We start from the raw sequence: 26120 nt of genomic DNA, 5'->3' as shown, positions 1-26120 counted from the left end.
TTGGACTTTATCACAATCTTCCTAGCTAAGTAGAGTTAACCTCATTTTCCAGATAAATTGGAGCTCTGAGAGGTTTGGTCGTTTGCCCAAAGTCACAGGGACAATCACCGTAGGGGCTGAGATTCCAAAGCCAGTTCACTGCAACCCGCAAGTAGCTCAGGGTGAATTACTCAGGTCTCTCTCTACGTCTACGAACGAATTTAAGGTACGTGACAACAGGCAGACTTTCTCACACCTGCAATTTTGTGCTCTTAATCTGTCTCCTTCATGGACACGGGTGGGGTGCAGGTTGGTGTGTTGGGGTGTGTGTGTGTGTGTGTGTGTGTGTGTGTGCTGTGATCAAAGGACCCCTTGGGGCCTTACTGATCTCTTTTGAAAAAAACAAACAAAAAACAAAACAAAACAAAACAAAAAACCCAGTGCCTCACTGGAGGTGGGGATGCCTGGCCAGTCGGTCCACACACCCCACTCCTGCTTCCATCCCATTGCCTCAACTCTGGCAGGAGTCTGAGGAGAGTACCCCAGAAATGGCAAAAGTGGAGAGCACCTCTCGGGGGGCGGAGAAGGCTTTGGGCTTTGGGGGACTCTGGGACTGGAGGGCAGCTGTCCCTTCCCCGGGGTCCCCCTTCTCTGCGGTGGAGGTCCGGCCTCCCAGGGCTCAGCAGGTACGACACCCCCCCCCCCCAGTTCCCGGGGCCTGGGTCCTTTGCAGTCAAGGTGCTAAGTCTGGGGTGCTCTCTACCTCGCACCCCCGGAGGGGCGGCCAGAGGCTGGACCCGGCGCAGAGCAGGGCAGAGCGGGGCAGGGCAGCGGCGGCAGCTGCCAGAGTGCAGGCAGAGTCCAAGGTGCGGGCCTCGAGGGCAGCGGGTCGAACCCCTCGGACCTCCACCCGGCCGCTGGGAAGCTCACCTCCGACTCCCGCCGCTGGTCCCGGAACGCATCCCGGCCCTTGGGCGCCGCTGGTTTCCCTTTCCCGTTGCCGTTGCCATTGCCGTTGCCGTTGCCATTGCCGTTGGCGGGCGGGCTGGCAGCCCCGGGCGCCGCGGGGTCCTCCATGCGGCGGAGACGCTCCGAGACTCTCCAGTTCGGCAGCCGGGCTCACAGTGTCCGGGCGACCCCGCCGCCGCCGCGCGCCGCGCCGCGCCACGCCCCCGACTCGCCTATTGGCTGTCGTCGCTCCTCGAAACCACGCCCCCAGGCGCGATTGGCTGAGCGGTTGCTCGGGAGGAGCTGATTGGCGGGGGCTAATTCCCTGTTTCTTCCCCCTGATGCCTGCTGCAGTCCTGGCGGCAGGAGACTTAGACTCCCGGGCTGGCTCGGGTCGACCCCCTCGCTCCACTTTTGGGCCTTGAACTCAGGAGCACAAGTTGTCTCTGCTTCTCACGTCCCACTTTGGGGACTCACCCCCCCTCCCAAATAGCGACCCGTGTGGGTCTCCGCCTCCTGTCCCTCTGCAGTTTCTGTGCACACCCCCCCCCCATGACCAGTCACCTCCATCCGCAGCCCTGCTCATGCAGCTCTCCCAAAATATCTGGACATTCGACGTTCTCGGTGGTGCTGCAGGACGAGGGGCTCACTCTCTCTGCAAAAGGCGATTTGGGGGTGGAGGGGAGAACCCTTCTCGGGCCAAGGAGAGGACTGGGTTGGAACGCTGAGGTGGGTAGTGGATTGGCTTTAGTGGGGTGCTATTCCTTCCCTGGAATCTCTGGGGGTCTCTCTAAGTTGCCTTTCTCTGCTCAAGGAGGGCATCTTCTTCCAGGAGTATAAATGTGAGCCTTGGCCCCAGTGCGTTTTCCAAGAGCTTTCCTTGAAGGCTGCTTTACCCGGGGAAGAGGAGCTGTGCAGTGTCCAAAAAAGCATTTGACAGTGACTCTTGGCAGCCTGGCTGGAAGCTGCAGGCTGGGCAAATAAAGGTGCGGGGTTGGGGAGTTGGTCAGCCGCCTAATTAATTGTTCGGGGTTCGGGTAGACACTTGCCAGGCATCTCCTGTCTCTGACCCTCTTTGCACCAGCCCAGCTTTCCTGTTGGGTGTACCCGGGCTTACAGGCTCATGACCCCTTGCAATTCATTTCCAGGAAATCCTCTAACTCCTCTTGGAGACTTGGCATTTATGCTGGGCTTTCTCTGGGGAAAACTCTTCTTCTTTTGATTAATTTATACTTTTCCTTAAGTCCCATCCTCCTCCAGAAAAATTTCCCTTTCAGTCTTTCCCAACCTATTCAGGTCACTGGGGGGCAAAACAGGCGGGCCCAGTGAGGTAGAAGACTGCCAAACTATACATATTTCACCCTCAATCTGGTTTGGTTTATTTCATGCACGACCCTGATTCAGACGCGTGGGGTGATTTTTACAGTTAATCAATAGACAAGAGCTGTGTATTCATCAGAGCTTCCTACTCCCCAGTATCTCCAGAAGAGATTTTATTCTTTCCCATTCTCAGCATACCCTATCCCCCCCCCCCGCCCCCAGAAACCTGATTAGAAACTCTTTGGGAACACTCAGATTTTGTTTTTGTTTTGTTCTAGGGCTACACCCAGTGGTGCTCTGGATTACTGGCTCTACACTGAAGAATCACTCCCAGCAGACTCATGGGACCTTATGGGATGCAAGGGATTGAAGCCTAGTTGGTTGCATGTAAGGCAAGTGCTTTTACCCATTGTACTATTTTTCTGGCCCCAGATTTATTTATTTATTTTTTTGCTGCTGTTGATTTTGGGAACATACCCAGTGTTGCTCAGAGCTTACTTCTAGCTCTGCACTCAGAAATTATTTCTGGCAGGCTTGCGGGTAGGGATTGCACCTGGGTAGGGAATGCAAGGCAAATATCCTACCCACTCTACTATCTCTGTTCTTTTCTTTTGTTTTGGGGTCACACCCGGCAGCACTCAGAGGTTACTCCTGGCTCTACGCTCAGAAATCGCTCCTGGCAGGGTAGAGGACCATATGGGGTGCTGGAATTCGAACTGCCATCTGTCTTGGATTGGCTATGTGCAAGGCAAACGCCCTACGGCTGTGCTATCCCCTCTGGCCCCTTTGTTTTAATTTTTTTATTTTATATTTTTGGTTTTTGGGTCACACTCGGCAGTGCTCAGGGGTCACTCCTGGCTCTATGCTCAGAAATCGCTCCTGGGAGGTTCGGGGGACCATATGGGATGCCGGGATTCGAACCACTGTCCTTGTGCATGCAAAGCAAATGCCCTACCTCCACGCTATCTCTATGGCTCCCCTTTGTTCATTTTTTATCAGCCTCTTTTATACATATTTAACATAGCACTGTTCTATGTTTTGTAGGATGTTTAGCAAAACCTCTGGCTTCTCCCTGTTAGATGCTTCCCTTCCTCAGTTATGGCAAGCCCAAATGCTCCCAGATATTACAAAATGTTCTCGAGGACAAAATCTTTGTGCCTAAGCCTCACTGGTTAAACAGAATTCAACTGATATAAATTTCCAAGAATTCATTTGGGTTCAAGGCCCAAACAAAAAGATTTTTGAACACTTTTTGAGGGCATAATTTGTTGAATTCTTTTTTTTTTTTTTTTTGTGATTTTTGGGTCACACCCGGCAGTGCTCAGGGGTTATTCCTGGCTCCAGGCTCAGAAATTGCTCCTGGCAGGCACGGGGGACCATATGGGACGCCGGGATTCGAACCGATGACCTCCTGCATGAAAGGCAAACGCTTTACCTCCATGCTATCTCTCCGGCCCCAATTTGTTGAATTCTTAAAGATTCACACTCTGCTTTAACAGTCACAGCCCACACCTCTCATTGCTTCATTGTGGCAAACCTGCCACGGAGGAGCCCATTGGCTTCTTAATAAAATAACTAATTATCCTTCCCACCCTCTTCCCAAACATCTCTCCTGCTAAGGAAATCAAAGTTATAGAACTGACAGGCCAAGAACTTTTTTTTGGTTTTCGGGCCACACACAGTGACGCTCAGGAGTTACTCCTGGCTATGTGCTCAGAAATCGCTCCTGGGACTGGATCTGAGTTGGCCGAAAGCACAGAAAAGCACCTATCTGCTGTTCTTTCGCTCTGGTTCCTCTATTATTCTCTTATTCTCAACAGTGGTGACAGATAGGAGAGATTTTGAGGTTCCTTTTCTAGCCTGTCCCCAAAGCAGTTGGGAGGACTGAGGGCAGTTCTCTAGTCTCCTCTGGCCTCTGGCAAGTCACATGCTGAGCTGAGAGCTCCATCTGGCTTCACTTTCAGAAAACTTTCAGAGAACTGGATGCTTTGAAGATTGTATGAAATTGCCATGAGGAGAGAGCGCGCAGTGGTTGGGTGTTTGCCTTGCAAGTGGCAGACCCAGGACCAACAGTGGTGGTTTAAATCCCGGCATCCCATCTGGTCCCCTGAGCCTGCCAGGAGCGATTTCTGAGCACAGAGCCAGGAGTAACCCCTGAGTGCTGCTGGGTGTGACCCAAAAAAACAAAAAAAGAAATTGCCATGAGGACAGACCTCAATACATTATCTCTCCACATTGCAGTGGAAGGGGAACCAGGGAAAAATCAAACATCTGCCATTATAAACAAGGACTTTCAGGGTTTGTCACAAAAAGGAGGATGTCTAGAAACACTCCTGGAAGAAAGTATAAGAAATCAGAAACAGGGCCCGGAGAGATAGCACAGCGGCGTTTGCCTTGCAAGCAGCCGATCCAGGACCAAAGGTGGTTGGTTCGAATCCCGGTGTCCCATATGGTCCCCCGTGCCTGCCAGGAGCTATTTCTGAGCAGACTGCCAGGAGTCACCCCTGAGCACCGCCGGGTGTGCCCCCCCCCAAAAAAAAGAAATCAGAAACAAAACAAAGAAGTCTCTGTAACTACCTTTTAAAAATGCCCAAAAACAAAAACAAAAAAAGAAATCAGATGAGAAACTATAAACCATAGTGAATTTAATATATACATTAAATATATTAGATATTGTAAATGTTTTTCTCATATTAGTGTATAGTAGTATAGAGGGTCTCACATATCTCTACTGCTAACCTTCATACTTGGGCTCCACTCGTGATATTAATGCTTGATTTCGGGCTACACCCACAGTGCTTAGGGGTCACTCCTGGTGGTGCTCAAGGGACCTTATAAAGAGCTGGGGATCTAATCTGGATTTTCTGCATAAAAAGCATGTATTCTAGTCCATACAACTCTTTCTGGCCCCAGTGCAATTAATGGTAATTTAAAACCTATATTATCATTTCCCTGGTCTCCAACTGACTATATATTGAGGCTGTTTGTTGGCTACAGTTGGAGGTATAACTAGGTTTCAAAACAAGAGCCATTTATATCATATAAGGATTCTGCTTCACTTTTTTCTTTCTTTGTGGTGTTAGAACCTCACATCTGAGCCATATCCCCATATCTAAACATGCTATGTTAATCCAGAGCCCAGATACTGGAAAAAAAATAGATGTAATTGACCTAAACATTTATTTATAAGTATGTTGCAAAATACTTAAGGGTTTTTTTTTTGTTTGTTTGTTTTTGGGTCAGTGCTCAGGGGTTATTCCTGGCTCTATGCTCAGAAATTGCTCCTGGCAGGATCAGAGGACCATATGGGATGCTGGGATTCGAACCACCAACCTTCTGCATGCAAGACAAATGCCTCATCTCCATGCTATCTCTCCAGCCCCTTAAGGTATCTTAATACCAAAGGTACTGGGCAGTTGGGATAATGCAGAATAAAATCCTTTCTGTTCCTCCTGAAGGGAACATGTGATATAATGAAACTGTAGGACTCTAAAACTAGAAATTAACATTTATGCATTACTTTGTGCCAGGGCTTATGGAGTATTTTTTGGGTGTGTGGAGTGGGGAGAATCCTGAGCCCATTGTGTTAGGGAATCATAATTGGGGCTTTTGCTTGAAAATCAACCTTTAACCTCTCTCCCTCACCCTTAAAAATCACACCTTTTGTTTGTTTTGGGGCTACTCCTGGCATTGCTCAGGGATTACTCCTGGCTCTGTGCTCAGAGAACCATATGGAATGCTGAGGACTGAACTGGGGTCAACCATGTGCAAGACAAACACCCTTCCCACTGTGCTATTGCTCCAAAATTAAAAATTTTTGGGTGGGGCATCCACATTTGAGGGTGCTCAGGATTTAATCTTGGTTCTATATTCAGGGATCACTCCTGGTATTGCTCATTCCATATGGGGTATAGGGTTTGAACCTGGGTCAAACCAGGGTTGGCCATGTGCAAGTGCCCTATCAGCTGTATTATCTGGCCCCAGTTTAAAAAAAAAATGGAGCTGCGCCCTGTGGCACTTGGGGGCCAACAGGATCACACCTAGTAGTGCCTGGGGTGTTATGAGAGATAGGGAGCTAACTCAGGGCCTAACACATACTAGGCATGTACACTGCCACTTTGAATTGCCACTTGGAGTTGGCTACTGCGACAGGGCCCAACCTGACCCTGTTAAATAACAATAAAAAAGTAAATTAGGGGCCAGAGATTGCTCAAAGGGCTGGAGTTCATGTTCTGCATGCAGGAGGCTCAGGTTTGATCCTTGGTACCTCATGTTCTCCTGAGCACTGCCAGGAGTGGCCTTAAGCACCCAGCAAGTAGTTACACTTTAGCACAGGGGTCTTCAAACTACGGCCCGCGGGCCACATATTGTATTTATTCCTATTTTGTTTCTTCACTTCTGAATAAGATATATGCAGGGCCCGGAGAGATAGCACAGCGGTGTTTGCCTTGCAAGCAGCCGATCCAGGACCAAAGGTGGTTGGTTCGAATCCCGGTGTCCCATATGGTCCCCCGTGCCTGCCAGGAGCTATTTCTGAGCAGACAGCCAGGAGTAACCCCTGAGCACCGCGGGGTGTGGCCCAAAAACCAAAAAAAAAAAAAAAAAAAAAAAAAGAAAAAGATATATGCAGTGTGCATAGAAATTTGTTCATAATTTTTGTTTTTACTATAATCTGGCCCTCCAACAGTTTGAAGGACAATGAACTGGCCCCCTGTTTAAAAAGTTTGAAGACCCCTGCTTTAGCACTACTGAAAGGGGTCCCAAGCCTCCCCAAACTGAAATTAAATTAGGTCATTAAATATTCTAGGAAATAAATCCTATGCTTTTAACAGACAAATATCTTGCATACAGGGTGAAGTAGTTTAGGTTGTTAACTAAAGAAAGTGGCTAATCAGAAAGTGAATTAAAACTGGCTGGAGCAATAGTGCAGCAGGGAGGGCATCTGCCTTGCATTCTGCTGACCTGGGTTAAATTCTTGGTACTGCACCTAATTCTCTGAGGCCCATCAGAAGTTATCTCTGAACGCAGAGCCAGGAGTAAAACAAGAACACTGCCAAGTGTGGCCCAAAACTGAAACAAAAATCTGTACCAGATTCACTTGTTTCTTAGTTGGATGTTGTCAGGTCCTGGGTGACGAGGTCATGGGTGACGAGGTCCTTTGAGTCCCAATCATGGGAATCTGGCTTCTGATGCTCTTTAGCTAAGAATAGCTCAGAGGGCTGGTGGAACCTAAGTCAGGATTTCCTTTCTTTACCCTTGTCTACACTCCTTAACTTCCTCATATTCTTCCCCTCAAGCTGTCTCTCCAACTTGCTGCCTCAACACTTCTCTTATTTCTCAGTTCCTAGTTCACAGGAGCAAGGAATGCTTTCAAGACAAGAATCCATTAACAATATTTTATTTTCTTTCGAGATTACATAGTCATTATTGCTGATCTAGTACAATTACTTAGACAATAAGATTTCAAAGAGCCTCTTAGAAATGGTGATACCGTAGAGGTTTTACATCCTTTCAGTAAGATGACAGTGACAACTAGATGATGATTTATATATATATATATATATATATATATATATATATATGTATGTATGTATATATAGCTTAGAACTTGTCCACATATAATTTGCTCGTGTAGCCTATTTTCTTTCTGTAATTTTTCTTTATTAAAAAAAGCTTAATGCAACAATGCCTTTTGATTTCTTTGTTTAAAACCATGACAAAGTTAATTTTGAGAGAACCACAGGAGCAGCAATTTCTGATCTGTTCAGAGAAAAGCCAAGCAGCAAAAAGCTTTGTAGGTGTACGTGGCCATGTGGGGCCATGCTTGCACAGGAAGTGGAGGGTGATAAGGATGTGCCCCCAAAACCCAGGAAGGGAGACTAGATAACTTTTTTTTTTTAATAGGAAAAAGAAAACTGAGTATTTCCATTAAGAAGGCAAAACATATCCCCTGAAGCTAGTGCAAATTCATAGTGGAGAAAATGAAGTACCTCACATGCCAGGGCTACATATTAAGTGATTATTACTCTTTTTGGAGCTTCCAGATAGCTAGGATTCATCTGAGATTTATAGGAAAAAGAAACATTTGTTCTGATTCCAAGCCTAGAGGGAAAAACGACCAAATCCCAATACTATGATTGGCCTGGGCTTCCTTGTTCTGAATGGTTGTTGCCGAGAGGCCCTGAGAAAGGAATAAAGGTCACCTGAAAGTCAGAGACAAATACATCACTATGAACTGCAATGCTGGCAATCTAACCTAGAGGCCCAAAGTGGCTTCTGACTGTGAATGGAGCTCTTCACTTTAGCAAGGCAGAGGGTGCTGTCAAGAGGATTATAAAGTAAACTCCACAGAGAGTTAAGTTTTGCTGAGAAATAGGTTAGGCTTGTTGATCTATGAACAGAAGAGTATAGAGTCCAGCTAACTGCCTAGTAGAATCTGCTCTAGATTTAAGAGGAATCCTAAATCTTTTGTGCAGGAGTCCAATTAATAAATTAGAACTGGGTAAGCAAGAATAAGAAATTAGTGGCCTAGAGGCGTTTACATTTACAGTTTTCCTCATGAACAAATATAGCTGAATGTGGTGCACTTTTCCTTGCTAATATATCTGGCCTCTGAGGAATCAGATTCTACAGTTGGAGCTTAGATGCTATTTTGTGAGGCAAACAGCCATTTCTTCAAGATTTATCTCCTTACCTTCAAAAGGAAGGTCACCCCCAGACTAGATTTGTGGATATCTATGAAGACCAAGGGCAGGAGAAGAGGGATGTTGGGGAGGAAAATCAAGGTAGGAAGGTTCTAGAGATATTGGTTTTCTTGAGTCACTTTAGTTTTGAGATTGAGGCAGACCAGAACAGGAAAAAAAATGGTAGAAAACCTGAGAGTGTTAGAAAGGGTTAGAAGGGAGAAAGGGACTTACTCCATTCAAAAGTGCTAGACTCACTCCACACTAACTCCTTGAATTAATCGGGTCTCAACAAAACCCTTAACAGTTAAGCTCAGCTTCAAGGTAGGGAATACAATTTCAGGCTGCTCACATTACTAATTTCTTATTTATTTTTTGGAGCCAAACCCAGCAGTGTTCAAAGCTTACTCCTGATTGTGCACTCAGATCACTCCTGGCGGTGTTCATCTGTGGTGTTTGGGATCAAATAGTCATATGCAAGGTAAATACCTTAATCCCTGTACTATCTCTCCAGCCCTTACTATTTTTTTTCAATGCAAAAGTTACACAGAAACTATTTCTGAAATACAGAATCCTAAAGAGAAGTGGCCAGAACATAAAAAGATTTCCCAGCACATCACAGGTTAAATTGCACAAATATTCACTCTTTTATGAATAGCAATGGCCAAAGGGAGGAATGTATGACAAGTTTTAGAGTAGTCACATTAGCCTCAGAGACACTTTCATCTGGATAGTAGATAATGTCATCTCTGTCTAGCTTACTCAGATAAGCTGCAAAGCACACCTCAGGATAGAAACAAACAAATTCTGCTTCTGTGGGGTGTTTTGTGTGGTTCAGGAAGCATCTTGGGAAACTATCCAGTTCAATAGGAGGAAAATAAAACTCTGGATCTCAATAGGGCTGACCCCCACTTCCTGGGAAGAATTTATTAGCTGAGTTAGAAAGATGGCAAAACAAATGTCTGACAAACACCAGAGCTACTAAGGAAATAATGGAGGCACATTCTTTTTAGGAACCATACAATGTTAAAATGGACATATTTAAGGAGAAGAAATGAGTCCTGGGTAAGGTGAAGAATTCCCAGGAAGCACAGGCACAGCTGAGTTCTTGATAATAGTTTGCCAAAGTCTAACACTTCTTCCCTTCTAGCCACTTTATAAAGAAGGCAGTGACAGTGATGGTCAAAGCCAAGAGCCCAGGCCATGCTAATTTTGTGGCTTCTAAAAGGCCTCTTGGGGAAAGGCTAAAGCTGAGAAAGGCAGTTGCAAAAAAATTTATTCCAGAATACTCCAAGGAGTCTATAGTCTCTGGACTATCTCCTGAACCTAGACAAAAGAAAACTGACCGCTGCTGAGGATTCAGTCATTGAGGAATGATGCAAAAGATGTACTGGGAATGGCGGCCCAATTTCTTTCTGTCTGCAGCCTATGTTCTGTGGCTTTCCTGGCCTTGGGGCAGTAATCACACTCTGGGCCAAGGCAACAGGAACAGGATTCTGGATTTTAATAAATAAATAAACCTAACATAGAATGAGCACAGCGGGCAGCTGATTGAAGTAGCTTGCTGGATTCTTTCCTGTATAGTAGTGGATAAAAAACTGGAGTTCTGTTTCTTAAAACTTCATAGGGCTTGGGTTTCAGGAACTTAATACCTGGAAAGAAAAAGAAAGATGAAACCCTTATGTTATCAGCCAGAGGAGATTCTGGGATGTGAAGATTCAGCATAGGAGGCAGGCACTTTTTTGAATATATGGTGAGACGAGATCATTATGGTTCTTTTACATTATGGTCAAAAGGTGGTATTTAGGGCTAGAAAGATGGCATGGAGGTGAAGCATTTGCCTTGCATGCAGAAGGACGGTAATTTGAATCCTGGCATCCCATTGGTCCCCTGAACCTTCCAGGAGCGATTTCTGAGCATAGAGTCAGTAGTAGCCCCTGAGCGCTGCCAGGTGTGACCCAAAAACAAAAAAAATAAAAATAAAAAATAAAGAAAGGTGATATTTCTCCCTACTGAGGTAAAATATTTGATCAAGAAGATGAAATCAGGGGGCCGAAGAGATAGCACAGTGGCGTTTGCCTTGCAAGCAGCCGACCCAGGACCTAAGGTGTTTGGTTCTAATCCCAGCATCCCATATGGTCCCCCGTGCCTGCCAGGAGTAACCCCTGAGCACTACCAGGTGTGGCCCAAATACCAAAAAAAAAAAAAAAAAGATGAAATCGGACTGGAGAGATAGCACAGTGGTACGGTGTTTGCCTTGCATTCAGCTGACTCAGGGCAAACTCGGGTTTGATTCCCGGCATCCCATGTGGTCCCTGAGCCTAGCAGGAGTGGTTTCTGAATGCAGAACCAGAGTAACCCCTGAGTGCTGTTGGGTGTGGTTTCCAAAACAAAAATAAATAATAAAAAAGAGGTTGAAATCGAGAAAGTATAATTCAGGAAGGGGGATACTGATGTCCAGAAAAGGCCTTAAAGAATTCTTTCAGGGGGTGGGAGAGTGGGCAGTGAGCAGGAAGTATGCTTATGTTTCTGAGTTTGTGGAAAAATGATAATGAACACAAAAACCCATTGCAATGCAGAAGCTCTATACCACCCAGGGTTCCTTGTTTTCTGGGAAGTCCTAGGCACCTGTAGTAATTAGGCTTAAAGGGTCCATTCTTATTGAGTCCCAGGTACTTGGCCTGCTCATCTGTCAGCTCTGTCAGGTGTGCATCAAAGGTAGGCAGGTGTAGACTGGCCACGTACTCATCTGGAACAAATCACAAAAGCTGGTGTAAGTATTATGTCTCTTGTCTGGCTCTTCACTTTAGGAAGTCTCAGTTTTCAAAAGCTGGAAGGTACCTACCTATTTGCTGGAACTGAATGAATAATGTTCAGTTTTTGCTCACTGACTCTCCCCCAAGTTCCAAGTGACAATCACTTATGTTTCAAGCCTAGTGCTTTTCAAAGCCAATAGTACTTTTTCCTTACTAGATACCATTCTCCTTCCTTCCTTCCTTCCTTCCTTCCTTCCTTCCTTCCTTCCTTCCTTCCTTCCTTCCTTCCTTCCTTCCTTCCTTCCTTCCTTCCTCCCTCCCTCCCTCCCTCCCCCCTCCCTCCCTCCCTCCCTCCCTCCCTCCCTCCCTCCCTCCCTCTTTCTTCTTTCTTTCTTTCTTTCTTTCTTTCTTTCTTTCTTTCTTTCTTTCTTTCTTTCTTTCTTTCTTTCTTTCTTTCTTTCTTTCTTTCTTTCTTTCTTTCTTTCTTTCTTTCTTTCTTTCTTTCTTTCTTTCTTTCTTTCTTTCAGTTTTTGGTTCAAATATAGTGATGCTCAGGGATTACTCTTGGCTCTACACTCAGGAATTATGCCTAGTGGTGCTCAGGGGACCATATGGATGTCAGGGATTGGACCCAAGTCTGCTGTGTGCAAAGGCAAGTGCCCTATCTGTTGTACTATCGCTCCGGCCCCAATATTCACTCTAACAGTTGTCTTCAAAGTTTAAACATACTTTATCAGTTCAAATGTTTAAGGTAGATTCTTTAAAAATATAGAGTTAAACGTTTTTCTTACATGAAAGTCGCAGACTAATTTGCTAACAGAAGCTATTGAGTCTTTCTTCTGACCTGAAACTACAGGGTCAGAATTAAAAGGGATAACATGGGGCTGGAGAGATAGCATGGAGATAGGATGGTGGTTCGAATCCCGGCATCCCATATGGTCCCTCAAGCCTGCCAGGAGCGATTTCTGAGCATAGAGCCAGGAGTGACCCCTGAGAGCTACCAGGTGTGACCCAAAAACAAACAAACAAAAAAGGGATAACATGCAAAAAGTCTTACTTGGGCTGAAAAGATTGGAAGGAGCTATTTAGCAGCCTAGAACTAGAACAAGTTAGATGTCATAAGGTAGGTGGTGATTTTGTTTTCCAGGAAGGTTTTTTGCTACTTTGAGTTTCTTACATGTATTTTAAGATACTTTGAGAATACTTAAAATTCACCAAATTATAAACCAAATTATAGTTAAGCACTATGGTTTCAGCAGGGCAACCCATGTGGAAAATGTGATGTCAACTGGGAAAAGAACAAGGAATACTAACTTTTTTTTTTTTTTTTTTGGTTTTTGGGTCACACCGGGCAGCACTCAGGGGTTACTTCTGGCTCTACGCTCAGAAATCGCACCTGGCAGACTCAGGGGACCATATGGGATGCTGGGATTTGAACCACGGTCCTTCTGCATTCAAGGTAAATGCCTTACCTCCATACTATCTCTCCAGCCCTAAGGAATACTAACTTTTACAGAATCAAGGTACTTTCCCCATCTGTTAACAATGTAATATTCTGAACTTCATGTAGCCCCTGATTTGGAACTATGGTTTCACTGAAGGTGGTAACTAAGATGGAAATGAAGAGTAGTACATGCTTACCCATTTTCTTGGGCAACAGGTAGACATCCTGCTTATATCGGCCCTCTGGAGCATTGTAAAGCTCTATCAAGGCAAGAGCCTAAAAAACAGAGAGAAGGATACTGATGTGCCATTCACAGCAACTTATCCTCAGCCAAAAATAGCCCAGAACTACTTTCCCATAGTGGAAACCTTACCTGAGTAGTAGCGGTGATTGAGAGCACAAAGGTAGGCACAGTGGAGCAGCTTAGGTTTAGCAGACGGCCCTAGAAAGCAAGTGGTAGAATATAAGAGAGTTAGGACAAAGTCTGAGGCCTCTGAAGAATATGGGAAGAGCACGAGTGCCCTTCTCCAAACTCATTCCAAATAACACTATTGGAAAGAAAGGAGGACTGCCATCAACAAATGGATTGATTGACATTTCAGTGAAATCAGAAATGCTGGAAAATTTGAAGAAATACAAATCAATACTAGATGGATAATCAGATGATTTCTGGAAGAGACAGTCATAAGGGCTGCAAGGAGTGATTTCTGAGTGCAGAGCCATGAGTAACTGAATGCTGCTGAGTGTGACCCCCACAAAAGGAGGGGCTAGAGAGATAGTACACTGAGTAAAGCAATTGCCTTGCACACAGCTAGCCTAAGTTCAATCCCTGGCACTACATACAATTCCCTAAGAACTCTCAGGAGTAATCCCTGAGCATGAAGCCAGGATTGAGTCTTGAGCACAGCTGGCCTAAAATGCACATGCCCACCCCCCCAAATGTATAGTTGAGTTAGAATGGGGAACTATTATACAACCAATATATAGCTGGGTACATGCTACATATCTGACTAAATTTAGGAAAACGAACATGAAGAAAAATAGGAAATCTGTCAGCAAAGACATGTTCTTGAAGAGACTGTCTAAAATAGTTTTCATCATACCAGGAATATCTACTTTGTGCTTAATGATTATATCATCCCACATATGACTTTATCTCTTTGTAAAGCATCACTCAAGAATCACTGGTTCTATCCATTAATTTTTTACAGAGCAATAGTCATTATCTGACTCAAACTGTAGAGAGAGTGACATGGAGAGACGGGATAATTGGAAAAGTGGGAAGCCAAAATAGGTCCTTAATTGCTGAATTAAAAGACCCTGCATATTTAGATGTAAAACTGTTGGCTGTTAAACTCTTTAAGAAGTAGCTGCAAGTCTGAGAGAACATGAGGAGGAGCTCTGGGGACTGAAGTGTCCTATGAGGAGTGGGGAGTCTCTTACCTCTGCCAACAATACTATCCTTTTCCCATCGGGCCATATGACATGGTCAACTTGAGATCGAACTCGCTCCCAGGTCAGTTCTGGGGTCCGCAGACTTGCCTAGAACACATATAGCAAGAATATCATCAGTTATGCTAAGTTCCACCTTAGAAACGGAGAAATAATGAAGAGAACCATTTTAAGTAGCGAGTTGAAAGGTGCAACCAACATACTTGATAAAGGTTACTTGTCCTAAGCTGATTAGGACTGTTCCATTTCAGGGAATTTATTCGTCTGTTTTACTTTGTTTTATTTTGGAGCTGAGCATGCTGGTGCTCAGGGACTCTCTGTGCTGGGATATTACTTCTGGTGATCCTGGGCCTCTTGCTTGCAAAACATGCATTTTTTAAAAAAACTTTATTGATTGTTTTTTTTGGGCCACACCCAGCAGCACTCAGGGGTCACTCCTGGCTCTGCACTAAGAAAGAAATCACCCCTGGAAGGCAGGGAGACCATATGGAATGCTGGGAGTCGATTCAGGTCCCTCCCAGGTCTGCCACATGCAAGGCAAACGCCTTACCACTGTGCTAACTCTCTGGCCCCTCATTCAATCTGTTGAGCTTTCACTTTGGCCCCCATTTCAGGGAGTTCAACCTTAAACCCAGTCAGGGCAAGATTATTCAGTATGTCACTCCACAACATATAACATATCACTCTCTGCTAAGCACAGTAAAAGGTGCTATGGGGAATACAAAAGAAACTGAAGACATAATTCCTGCTTTAAAAAGATTCATACTTTGAGGACACAAAACAATACATATGGGATGGAGGAAGAAAGCTCTTAAAATACTTATAAAGCAATATGCAAAGAAGAACAAAGTAATACAGTGCAAACTGAATATGTAAGTGTGACAATATGTAAAGGAGGCAGAGAGCTGAGTGGCATTAAGTAGAGCAGGCTGGAAGCCCTAAAGCCAGCATGCTGAGCTTAGGTTCTGCCCTTGTCTTAAGTCCCAGGCTTCTTCTCAGTAAAAGTAGTCTACCCTAAAGTTACAGACCCTTTGCAAATGTGAGGTAGTCTTTAGAAAAATGCCTAAAGGTAAAGATCTTAAGGGCTCACGCTCCTTTCATTTTTGTACTGTGTATTAAGAAAATAAATGTTGGGGCTGGAGTGATAGCACAGAAGAAGGGCATTTGCACACTTGCACTTGCACGCTGCTGACCCGGGACAAACCTGGTTTGATCCCTGGCATCCCATATGGTCCCCTGAGCCTGCCAGGAGCAATTTCTGAGCACAGAACCAAGAGTAACTCCTGAGTACTGCTCGCTGTGTCCCCCCCACAAAAAAACAAAAACAAAAACAAAAAAAGAGAACAAATGTTAATTAACAGCAGCAATCAATAGTCTTCATAGGTTTTGTCTTAAGATCACAACTTCCTTTTTTCAATAGACAGTGCTTAAAATAGAAAGGGAGCCCAGATTCTAAAACAATACCCTGGCTCAACTGGCAAGACAGAGAAGTTGTGGGCCGGAGTTGTGGTGCAAGTGGTAAGGCATCTGCCTTGCATGCACATGCCTAGGACGGACCTCGGTTTGATCCCCCAGTGTCCCATATGGTCCCCCAGCTAGGAGCGATTTCTGAGTGCACAGCCAGGAGTAACCCCTGAGCGTCACTGGTTGTGGCCCAAAAACAGAAAGAAAAAAAAAAAAAAAAAGAAAAGTTGTGGGTTGTGGGCCAGAGTGGATAGATTTTAGACCTGGGCACACTGGCTCTGGGTTAAGTCTCAGGTACTCCATATGGTACCCTGAGCTTGCCAAAACTGATCCCTGAATGCAGAGCCAGAAGTATGTTCTGAGCACTGCCAGGTGTTGGCCCCAAACTAAACAACTAATTATATGTATTTATATTTTGGTTTTTGGGTCACATCGCTGGCGCTCAGAGACCACTCCTGCATTTGCACTCATAAATTGCTTCTGGCACTGGGGACCATATGGGAGGCTGGGATTCAAACCACCGTCCATCTTGGATCTGCTGCGTGCAAGGCAAATGCTCTACTGCTGTGCTATCTCTCTGGCCCTTAACAGTATTTTTTAAATAGGAGAATAATAAGAAAATGTCTAATTCCAGGAGAATTCCATACAATACAGTATTATAAAATTCAAAAAAGCAGTCTGTATGTATTAAGTCATTCATTATTGTGAAGTGAAAAACAAGCTGTTGAACAATGTTACATTAATCATTTATTATTATTTTATTAATTTTTTTTCAGTCATACATAACAGAATTAAAGGCTTCTCCTGACTCTGTGCTGAGTTCTCTCCTGGCAGCACTCAGGGATCCACATATGGTACTGGGAATCAACTGGATTGGCCACATGAGAGGCAAGTGCCTTGGCCCTTATATTACCCAACTGTCTCCTTTTTGGGGGGTGGGGAGGATATGGAACATCTGGCAGTGCTCAGGGCTTACTCCTGGCTCTTTGTTCAGGGATCACTCCTAGTGAAGCAATGATATATGGTGCTGAGGATCAAACCCAGGTTGGCTGTATGCAAAACACCTTACTTTACCTTATTATCTCTCCAGCCTCACTCTTTTATTCCTTTTGGGATAAAACATCACCTGGTGATGTTTAGGAGATATTCCCAGATTAGTACTCAAGATCTCATATGGTGTCAGGGACTGAATTTGGGCCTCTGACATGCAGAATAAGCTCACCCTCTTGAACTATCTCTCTGGTCCTGTTTTGTAAATATTTTTACTTTTTTTTTTTTTTTTTTTTTTGGATTTTTGGTTTTTGGGTCACACCCGGCAATGCTCAGGGTCTACTCCTGGCTCTATGCTCAGAAATCACTCCTGGCAGGCTTGGGGGACCAAATGGGATGCCGGGATTCGAACCACCATCCTTCTGCATGCAAGGCAAATGCATTACAGTCATGCTATCTCTCTGTCCCATTTTACTTCTTAATTATATCGTCTGTATTATTAAAATTAAACAGGCAGTTATTTAAAAATTAGAATTTTAAAATTGTAAATAAAATACCCTAAATGAGTTACAAAGAATTTAAGCAAATAGACCTTTTGGAGAGATCCTTTGCAAATATCATCATCCAGGGTTAACCATGTAGTGAGGATAGTTCTAATGACAATGGCATAGATTTATTAATATAATGAAATTTGAAAGTCCTTAGTGGCGCACAATGCTAATATTCCAGAGATTAATTAATCCCGGGGATTGAGAGGAAAGACTTAAATCATGATAAGAGTATTTTGTCTTAGGAAACAGTCCTTGGAGAAAAAGATATATAATAAGAACATAAACGATAAGGAAGAACATGTCCTTCTAGGAAAGGCCATTTTTTAAAAATAAATAAAATGATCAATTCCTAGTAGATTTAATGGAGAATGGAAATGATGGAAATGGATATGAGACAAGCAGAAGATGGGTGGGGTTGGCTTAAAAGACAGACATTTCATTAAATTATTCCTAGCAGTCTCCAAGCTGTTCCAATAACCTAATAAAGGCTATCTGGCAATGTTTCAAATCCCTTGAGAGAAGAGTTTCCTATGTCTAGCACAGTTTTATAAGATCTTCTCTTACAGATAACCAACTGTTTTTACTGTGAACTTACAATCATTAAGCTATCTACCAGAAATAAAAGGTTCCCTGTGCAGATTATATTCTCAAATTAGACATATATCCCACTGTAAATAAACTAGTTATTACATTTGTTTATACAGTTATTTCATGGTTCTGAACAAATTCTGAACACATGTCAATTTTTTGTTTATTTGTTTGTTTTAGGGCCATAACCAGTGGTGTTCAGGGTCTGGCTCTGCACTCAGAAATCACTCCTGGCATGCTTAGGGAACTCCTATGGGATGTCGGGATTGAACTGGGGATTGAACTGGGTCAGCCACGTGCAAAGGCAAATAAATGCCTTACCTGCTATACTATTGCTTTAGTCCCCCACGTCAGTTTTTAAGGGGCAACAATGTACTTTTAGTCTTTCAAAGTAACTGTCAACAGCAAGTGTCAGGCTATAATTCTTTGGCTAGCAAAAAATATTTAAAGCATGAATATATATTGGTTTAACCCCTTGAACTGTTAAGCTTATGTCCAAACAAACTTGCATGGGTAAACAGGTATGTTTCTTAGCAGAAGATGACACTAAATTAAAATAGTCCACAAAGGTCTCGAGATCTTCAGAGGGCTTTCAGAGAGATGGTTCATGGATGACAGTATCTGCAAAAGTAGGTCTAGGGGCCAGAGCAATAGCACAGCAGTATGGAGTTTGCTTTGCATGCAGTCGATCCAGGCAGTTGATCCTGGCATCACATATGGTCCCCCAAGCCAGGAACAATTTCTGAGTACATAGCCAGGAGTAGCCCGAGTATTACTGGGTGTGGCCCAAGACCAAAAAACAACAATAACAATAACAAAAAATGTAGGTCTTAGGTGATTTTTTTTTGGGGGGTGGGGGCACACCTAGTGGTGCTCAGGGTTTACTTATGGCTCTGCATTCAGAAATCACTCCTGGCAGGCTCAAGGAACAATATGGGATGCCAGGGATCAAACCCAATTTTACCTGTTGTAGTTCCCTAGCCCCAGGGCTATACTTTTAAAAACAAAAATAAGATTGCTATAATCCTATAACTTATATCTATTTTTCTCAGAATATATAAACTCTGGACATAACCTCTCTGACATCATCGTCCAATCTTTTTTTTTTTTTTTGTTTTTTGTTTTTGGGCTACACCTGGTGATGCTCAGGGGTTACTCCTGGCTATGCACTCAGAAATTGTTCCTGGCTTGGGCCCGGAGAGATAGCACAGCGGTGCTTGCCTTGCAAGCAGCCGATCCAGAACCTAAGGTGATTGGTTTGAATCCCGGTGTCCCATATGGTCCCCTGTGCCTGCCAGGAGCTATTTCTGAGCAGACAGCCAGGAGTAACCCCTGAGCATCACCAGGTGTGGCCCAAAAACCAAAAACCAAAAAAAAAAAAAAAAAAAAAAAAAGAAATTGTTCCTGGCTTGGGGGACCATATGGGATGCCAGGGGATTGAACCGTGGTCCATCCTAGGCTAGCATGTGCAAGGCAGACACCTTACTGCTTGCCACCGCACTGGCCCCTTCATCTTCCAATCTTTTTTTTTTTTTTTTTTTTTGGTTTTTGAGTCACACCCGGCAACACTTAGGGGTTACTCCTGGCTCTACGCTCAGAAATTGCCCCCAGCAGGCTCGGGGACCATATGGGATGCCGGGATTCAAACCACCATCCTTCTGCATGCAAGGCAAACGCCTTACCGCTGTGCTATCTCTCTGGCCCTTCATCTTCCAATCTTAATGCCTGATCCAACTATGCTGGCTGGCTTTCCAAGTAGATCGTGACACAGACTAGGTCCACTTCTGCATTTGTTCTGATCCTTCTCTGTAATGCTCTTCATCTAAAAATTCAAAATGGAAGGGCCAGAGCAATAGTATAGTAGGTGGGACACACTCCTTACATGTGGCTGACCCAGGTTCAATCTCTGACATTCATATGGTCCCCCAAGTACCACCAGGAGTGATTTCTAAGTGCAAAGCCAGGAGTAATCACTGAGCATCACTGGATGAGACTCCAAAACAAAACAAAACAAAACAAAACAAAACAGCATGAAAAAATTCATGCAGCAAATCCTTCCAAGTCTGCACAAACATCATCTTCTTTATGAAACTTAAAGCCTTGACCCTCACCTCCCTTTTTTTTGCCATGCTTGGCAGCACTTCAGAGGTTACTCCTGGCTCTGCGCTCAGAAGTCACCCCTGGCAGGCTTGGGAGACTATTATGGGATGCTGGGAATTGAACTTGGGTGTATCCAGGGTCGGACGGGTGCAAGGCGAATGCCCTACTGCTGTGTTATTGCTCTGACCCCTTGACCCCAATTTTTTTAAAATGACGATGTAGAGCCCCTGATCTGCCTTACCATTATCTACTTTCACTTTCCCTCTCCATGCTTTCACCTTCTAACATATTGTAAATTCTTTTTTTTAAAGAAATTTTTAATTTATTTTGGTTTGGGGGCCACACCCAGCAGCACTCAGGGGTTACTCCTGGCTCTGCACTCAGAAATAATTCCTGGCAGGCTCGGGGGACCATATAGGATGTTAGAAACAGACTATCTCTGTGATATCTCTCTTGCCCCATACTGTAACTTCTACAGTATGTAGAAGTATGTCTTTCTTAAGACTCTTCCATTTTTTTTTTTGTTTTTCTTTGGGCCACACCCAGTAACGCTCAGGGGTTACTTCTGACTATGCACTCAGAAGTTGCTCCTGGCTTGGGGGACCATATGGGTCGCCGGGGGATCGAACCGAGGTCTGTCCAAGGCTAGCACAGGCAAGGCAGGCACCTTACCCCTAGCGCCACCAAGACTCTTCCTTTTTAAGCATTGTGAATATCACGTCATATAGCAAATGCACAATAAATATTTGTAATTGAAGGTAAAAATCTCCTGAGAGATTTGTGTCTCAGCTGTCTTCAGAGGAGGGGTTACTAATTACAGTTTTCTAGTTAATTTAGAAATCATGATGTAATTTTAGTATAATATGCAGGAAACAAACAAAAGCTGAACTATAAGTTAAAAAATAAAGCCAGGGGCCAGAGCAATAGTGCAGAGGTAGGGTGTTTGCCTTGCATGTGGCTGACCTGGGACACACCTGGGTTTGATCCCCAGCACCCCATATGGTCCCTGAGCTTGCCAGGGGCAATTTCTGAGTGCAGAGCCAGAAATAACTCCTGAGCACTGCCAGGTGTGGCCCAATAACCCTCCCCCCCAATAAAATAAAAATAAAACCAGCCCTACCCTGTGGTGCTCAGAGGTTACACCTAGCTCTGTACTCAGGGAACACTCCTGGTGGGCTTGGGGGTCCATATGGGTTATTGGAAATTAAACCAAGTCAAGGCAAGTGTCCTGTCAACTGTACTATGTCTCTGACCCCCTACATTATGTTTTTAACAATGCATATGTGTGTTAAAGAGACAGCTCAAGAATAGAATGCATGCCTTATACCTACAAGGTACAAACTCAGCTAGGCACTGACTTTGATCCCCAGAACCTCATGGACCCTGAGCAAAACTGAGTACAGCCTGGTGTCCCCCAAGCACTAACCTAAGCACTGCTGGAGAGGTTTAAATCACCAAAAATGAAAAAACAAAAATACTGACCAATGAACTTTACTTCTTAAGTTTCCCAACTGAAAAGCAGGAATAATGTTGCAAAGAGTTTTGGGGCCACACACAGAGATGCTCAAGGGTTACTATTCCTGGCTCTGCATTCAGGAATTATTCCTGGCAATGTTTGAGGAATCCCCATATGGGTTATGAGGGATTTAACCTGGGTCAGCCATGTACGGGCACCTTGCCCTACCTGCTCTACTATCTCTCTAGCTCTGAAAATGCTTCTTTTTTTTTGGGGGGGGGGGCATACCCAGTGACGCTCAGAGGTTACTCCTGGCTATGTGCTCAGAAATCACTCCTGGCTTGGGGGACCATATGGGACACCTAGATTAGCCGCGTGCAAGGCAAATACTCTACATCACTGCACCACATTCCAGCCCTGAAAATGCTTCTTATCTTTCGCTGTGTAAAGATTTCAAAGGGAGGGCCCGGAGAGATAGCACAGCGGCGTTTGCCTTGCAAGCAGCCGATCCAGGACCAAAGGTGGTTGGTTCAAATCCCGGTGTCCCACATGGTCCCCCGTGCCTGCCAGGAGCTATTTCTGAGCAGACAGCCAGGAGTAACCCCTGAGCATCGCCGGGTGTGGCCCAAAAACCAAAAAAAAAAAAAAAAAAAAAAACGATTTCAAAGGGAGAATTCTTTCTTCTTTTACTCACTATAACCCTGTAGCACTGAGAGCATGATTACTTACTTCCTTTCACATTTTCCCATTGGGGGCTCTGTAAGTAAATTAATTCAGAGGAGGACAATCATATACTAAATAGTTTTTGAAAAACAGTAACTCAGGTTACTTAATAAAGGAATATTGTGGCACATAAGTAAAACTTAGCAAACAAAAAGAACCATCTAAATTATTCATTGTAAGCAAAATATCATATTAAGACAGTAATGAAGTCATGCCACATAGAAATCTCAAGAGTGGAAACAGACTTTGGTAGGTTGTTGTTCCAGCTATTTTTAATAATAGAGGAATAGAGCAGAGTTAAAAAGAGAAACATTCTAAAATAGATATTATCCAACAGGCTCTCAATAGATTAACTGAACCTTACCTGAAAATGTTGAAACTCAATCAGAGCAGCCTTTAGTGGACATGAAAGCGTGCTCTGCTTGACCCATTTACCCAGACAGAAATACAGTTGCACCATAAAATGCTATAAAAAACTAAAATAGAGTGAAAGTCATACTGAGAGTTATGCTGGTAAGTCTGAAAAGAAATAACACTCCCATGGGGCCGGAGAGATAGCACAATAGTAGGGCATATTTGCCTTGCACTCGGCCAACTAGGGATGGACCTGGGTTCAATTCCCGGTAGCGGGAATGGTCCCCGAGCTTGCTGGGAGCAATTTCTGAGCATAGAGCCAGGAGTAGCCCCTGAGCGCCACCAGGTGTAGCCCCCAAACCAAAAACCAAATAAAATTAAATAAAACAACACTCCCATTAACTAATATTTAGATAACTCATATGACCACGTTATGTTGAATTGTATAATCTTATGATGCATTTAAACAAATTAGAGAACCAATTTTTCAGGTTTTAGAAATGCAGGCTACTAAATTGATGGCTGTGACACATACAGACACAATTTCAAAACTTTGGGAAATAAGTTAAAAAGGGAGCTCTAGGGACATGATAGCACAGTGAGTAGGGCATCTACCTTGCATGAGGCTGACATAGGTTTGATCCCTGGAATCCCATATGGTTCCCTGAGCCTGCTAAGAGTGATTTCTGAATGCAGAGCCAGGAGTATCCCATTAGCACTGCCAGGTGTGACACAAAAACAAAACAAAACAAAACAAAACAAAAAACAGGGAGCTCTAGGGCTAGAACTATTTTGTAGATAAGTTGCCTGCCTTGCCCATGGCCTACCTGAGTTTGATACCCTGCATCCCATATCCCATAGCACCACCAAGAGTGATTCCTGAGTGCAGAGACAGGAGTAAGCCCTGACACCAGATGTTGCCCAACACCCCCTGGCCCCCCAAAAGTTGATCAAGTTCAACGAAAATGGGAAAGAAAAGAAAATCCACCATATTTGACAATCTTGGAACAATATTCTAATTACAGCCCACAAATTTCTCTCTGTTGACTTAATTCTTTGGACTAACGTATTATCTTACCTTTCTGGTAAAATCAAACATTGCCAGAATACTAACTTCTATGCTAACTCACATTTAGAAAACCACTTTTGTAACTTTGAGCTTGCCTAGTTCTAATCTTAAACATAAAGACCAAATGACTTACAGTGTTAGTGGGTGTCAAAGTCTGTGTGGAAGAAAACTACTATTTAAAATTACTGAAGGGCTGAGAATACAGTGGAGTTTTCCTGGGCTGACCCTGAGGGTATCAAGAAGCATTATATCCTTGGGTATTTGTACTGATCCACTGTTCCAGTAGCAGAAAATCATAGGTCAGAGGGGCCAGAGAAATAGCACTTCACTAGGGCATTTGCCTTGCCATGTGGCAGACATGGACAGACCTGGGTTCAATTCCCAGCATCCCATATGGTCCCCAATCCTGCCAGGAGTAATTTCTGAGTGCAGAGCCAGAGTAACTCTGAGCACCACCAGGTGTGGCCCAAAAACCAAAAAACCAAAAACAAACAAAAAAAATCATAGGTGAGGTCTTAGGCTTTCTGAGCACTGCTTTGGAGACATCCCGCCTTTCCCTGCCTCCAATAAAAATAGATTAATTGAAACTAAAACGTTTTTTAGTATCCCCAAGCACAAACCATAAGGCTAGTAAGTGGATGAAGTGTGGAATGTTTTGTCGACATAGTCATGGTTAGATAGTTGGGAACCCAATTCTTTTGGTTTGTTTTTGTTTGGGGTCACACACAGCAGTGCTCAATACTTCTGGCGGGGCTTGGGGGACTATATAAAACACTCTGGATCAAATAAAGGCCCTACTTGCTGTATACTAAAGCTCCAGACCTATTCTTTTATTTTCCAGCTTGTTTTTTAGGAAGAAAAAAAGTTCCAAATGATGAGTCACTTGATCTTACCACATCAATCTCTGTGTTGGAATGTCCCATGTTACAAACAATGCAACTGTTCTTCATTCGATCCAAGTGCTCTCTGGTTACCACATTCTTATTACCTTAAAAAGAGAAGAGTTAGTCACATAAATAACCCCCATCTGACACATATGTAAAATTTAACTCAAAATGGGTCAAAGATCTACATGTAATAGTTAAAACCATACACCTTTTTTTTTTTTTTTTTTTTTTGGTTTTTGGGCCACACCCGTGACGCTCAGGGGTTACTCCTGGCTATGCGCTCAGAAGTCACTCCTGGCTTGGGGGACCATATGGGACGCCGGGGGATCGAACCGCGGTCCGTCTCCTAGGCTAGCGCAGGTAAGGCAGGCACCTTACCTTGAGCGCCACCACCCGGCCCCAACCATACACCTTTTATCAGAGCATAGGAATAGATTTTGGTGGTGTTAGACAATGATTTCTTAGGTATTACACTTAGAAGTGTAAGCAACTCCTCCTCCCTTCTCCAAACTTTCCTGCCCCTAACACCCACCCTTCCCCTAAAAAAAAAAAAAGAAGTGTAAGCAACTAAAGAAAAAAATAAGCTGAGCGACATAGAAAAAAATTGTGCATTAATACCACCACCAAGAGCGTGAAAAGGCAACTCACAGAATAGAACAAAAATATATTTTAGAAAAATATTTGCAAATCATTTATCTGAGAAAGAACTTGTACCCAAAATTTATAAAGAATTTTTACAACTAAATAACAGATTAAATAACCCCCCCCAAAAAAAAGCACAAGGGATATGAATAGACATTTCTCAAAAGAACATGTGCAAATGGGGGCCAGAGTATAGCACAGAGGTAGGGCATTTTTGCCTTCACGAGGCCAACCTGGAACAGACCTGGGTTCAATTCCCAGCATCCCATCTGGTCCCTGGAGCCTGCCAGTGATTTCTGAGCACAGAGCTAGGAGTAACCCCTAAGTACCACCGGGTGTGCACCCAAAACAAAACAACACGTACAAATGAAAATGTGGTAATGTACACCAAAAGACACGATATCATTAGTCACTAAGAAAATGCAAATCAAAGCCACACTGAGATACCACTTCACAACTACTAGGATGGCTATAATAATTATAATAAAAAAGACAATAATTGCTGATAAGAATGTGAAGACATAGGGTGCCAGAGGTAGTACATCAGAAAGAGAGTTTGCCTTGCATGCAGCCCATTGGGGTTTGATCCCTCGCAGCCCTAGTGTCCCCTAAGCTGCCAGGAGTGATCCCACAGTGCAGAGCCAGGAGTCAGTGCTGAGCACTGGCAGATGTGGTCCTCAAATAAGCAAAAAATAAAACAACAAAAAGTGATGA

At 43.9% G+C, this 26120-nt stretch overlaps 2 protein-coding genes across 6 annotated transcripts in view; both read right to left on the bottom strand.

The window, feature by feature from the left end:
• STRIP2 (striatin interacting protein 2) overlaps positions 1 to 1103 on the bottom strand; it is a 63309-nt gene extending 62206 nt beyond the window's left edge. The window contains exon 1 of the mRNA XM_049774322.1: positions 910 to 1103. Coding sequence (XP_049630279.1) covers positions 910 to 1056 — 147 coding nt within the window. The 5' untranslated portion in view covers positions 1057 to 1103. The remainder of the gene's footprint in view (positions 1 to 909) is intronic.
• Positions 1104 to 7629: 6526 nt separating this feature from the next.
• Positions 7630 to 26120, bottom strand: part of AHCYL2 (adenosylhomocysteinase like 2) — a 204424-nt gene continuing 185933 nt past the window's right edge. For all 5 annotated transcript variants that reach the window (XM_049774615.1, XM_049774623.1, XM_049774632.1 and 2 more), the window contains exons 12-17: positions 24771 to 24865; positions 14574 to 14672; positions 13504 to 13572; positions 13328 to 13406; positions 11559 to 11679; positions 7630 to 10582 (exon numbers count right to left, since the gene is read on the bottom strand). In XM_049774615.1, the coding sequence (XP_049630572.1) occupies positions 10576 to 10582; positions 11559 to 11679; positions 13328 to 13406; positions 13504 to 13572; positions 14574 to 14672; positions 24771 to 24865 (470 nt within the window). In that variant the 3' untranslated portion in view covers positions 7630 to 10575. The remainder of the gene's footprint in view (positions 10583 to 11558; positions 11680 to 13327; positions 13407 to 13503; positions 13573 to 14573; positions 14673 to 24770; positions 24866 to 26120) is intronic.

Source organism: Suncus etruscus, chromosome 1 (assembly GCF_024139225.1).
Source record: "Suncus etruscus isolate mSunEtr1 chromosome 1, mSunEtr1.pri.cur, whole genome shotgun sequence".
Lineage (NCBI taxonomy): Eukaryota > Metazoa > Chordata > Mammalia > Eulipotyphla > Soricidae > Suncus > Suncus etruscus.
This window is presented reverse-complemented; position numbering and strand designations above follow the sequence as displayed.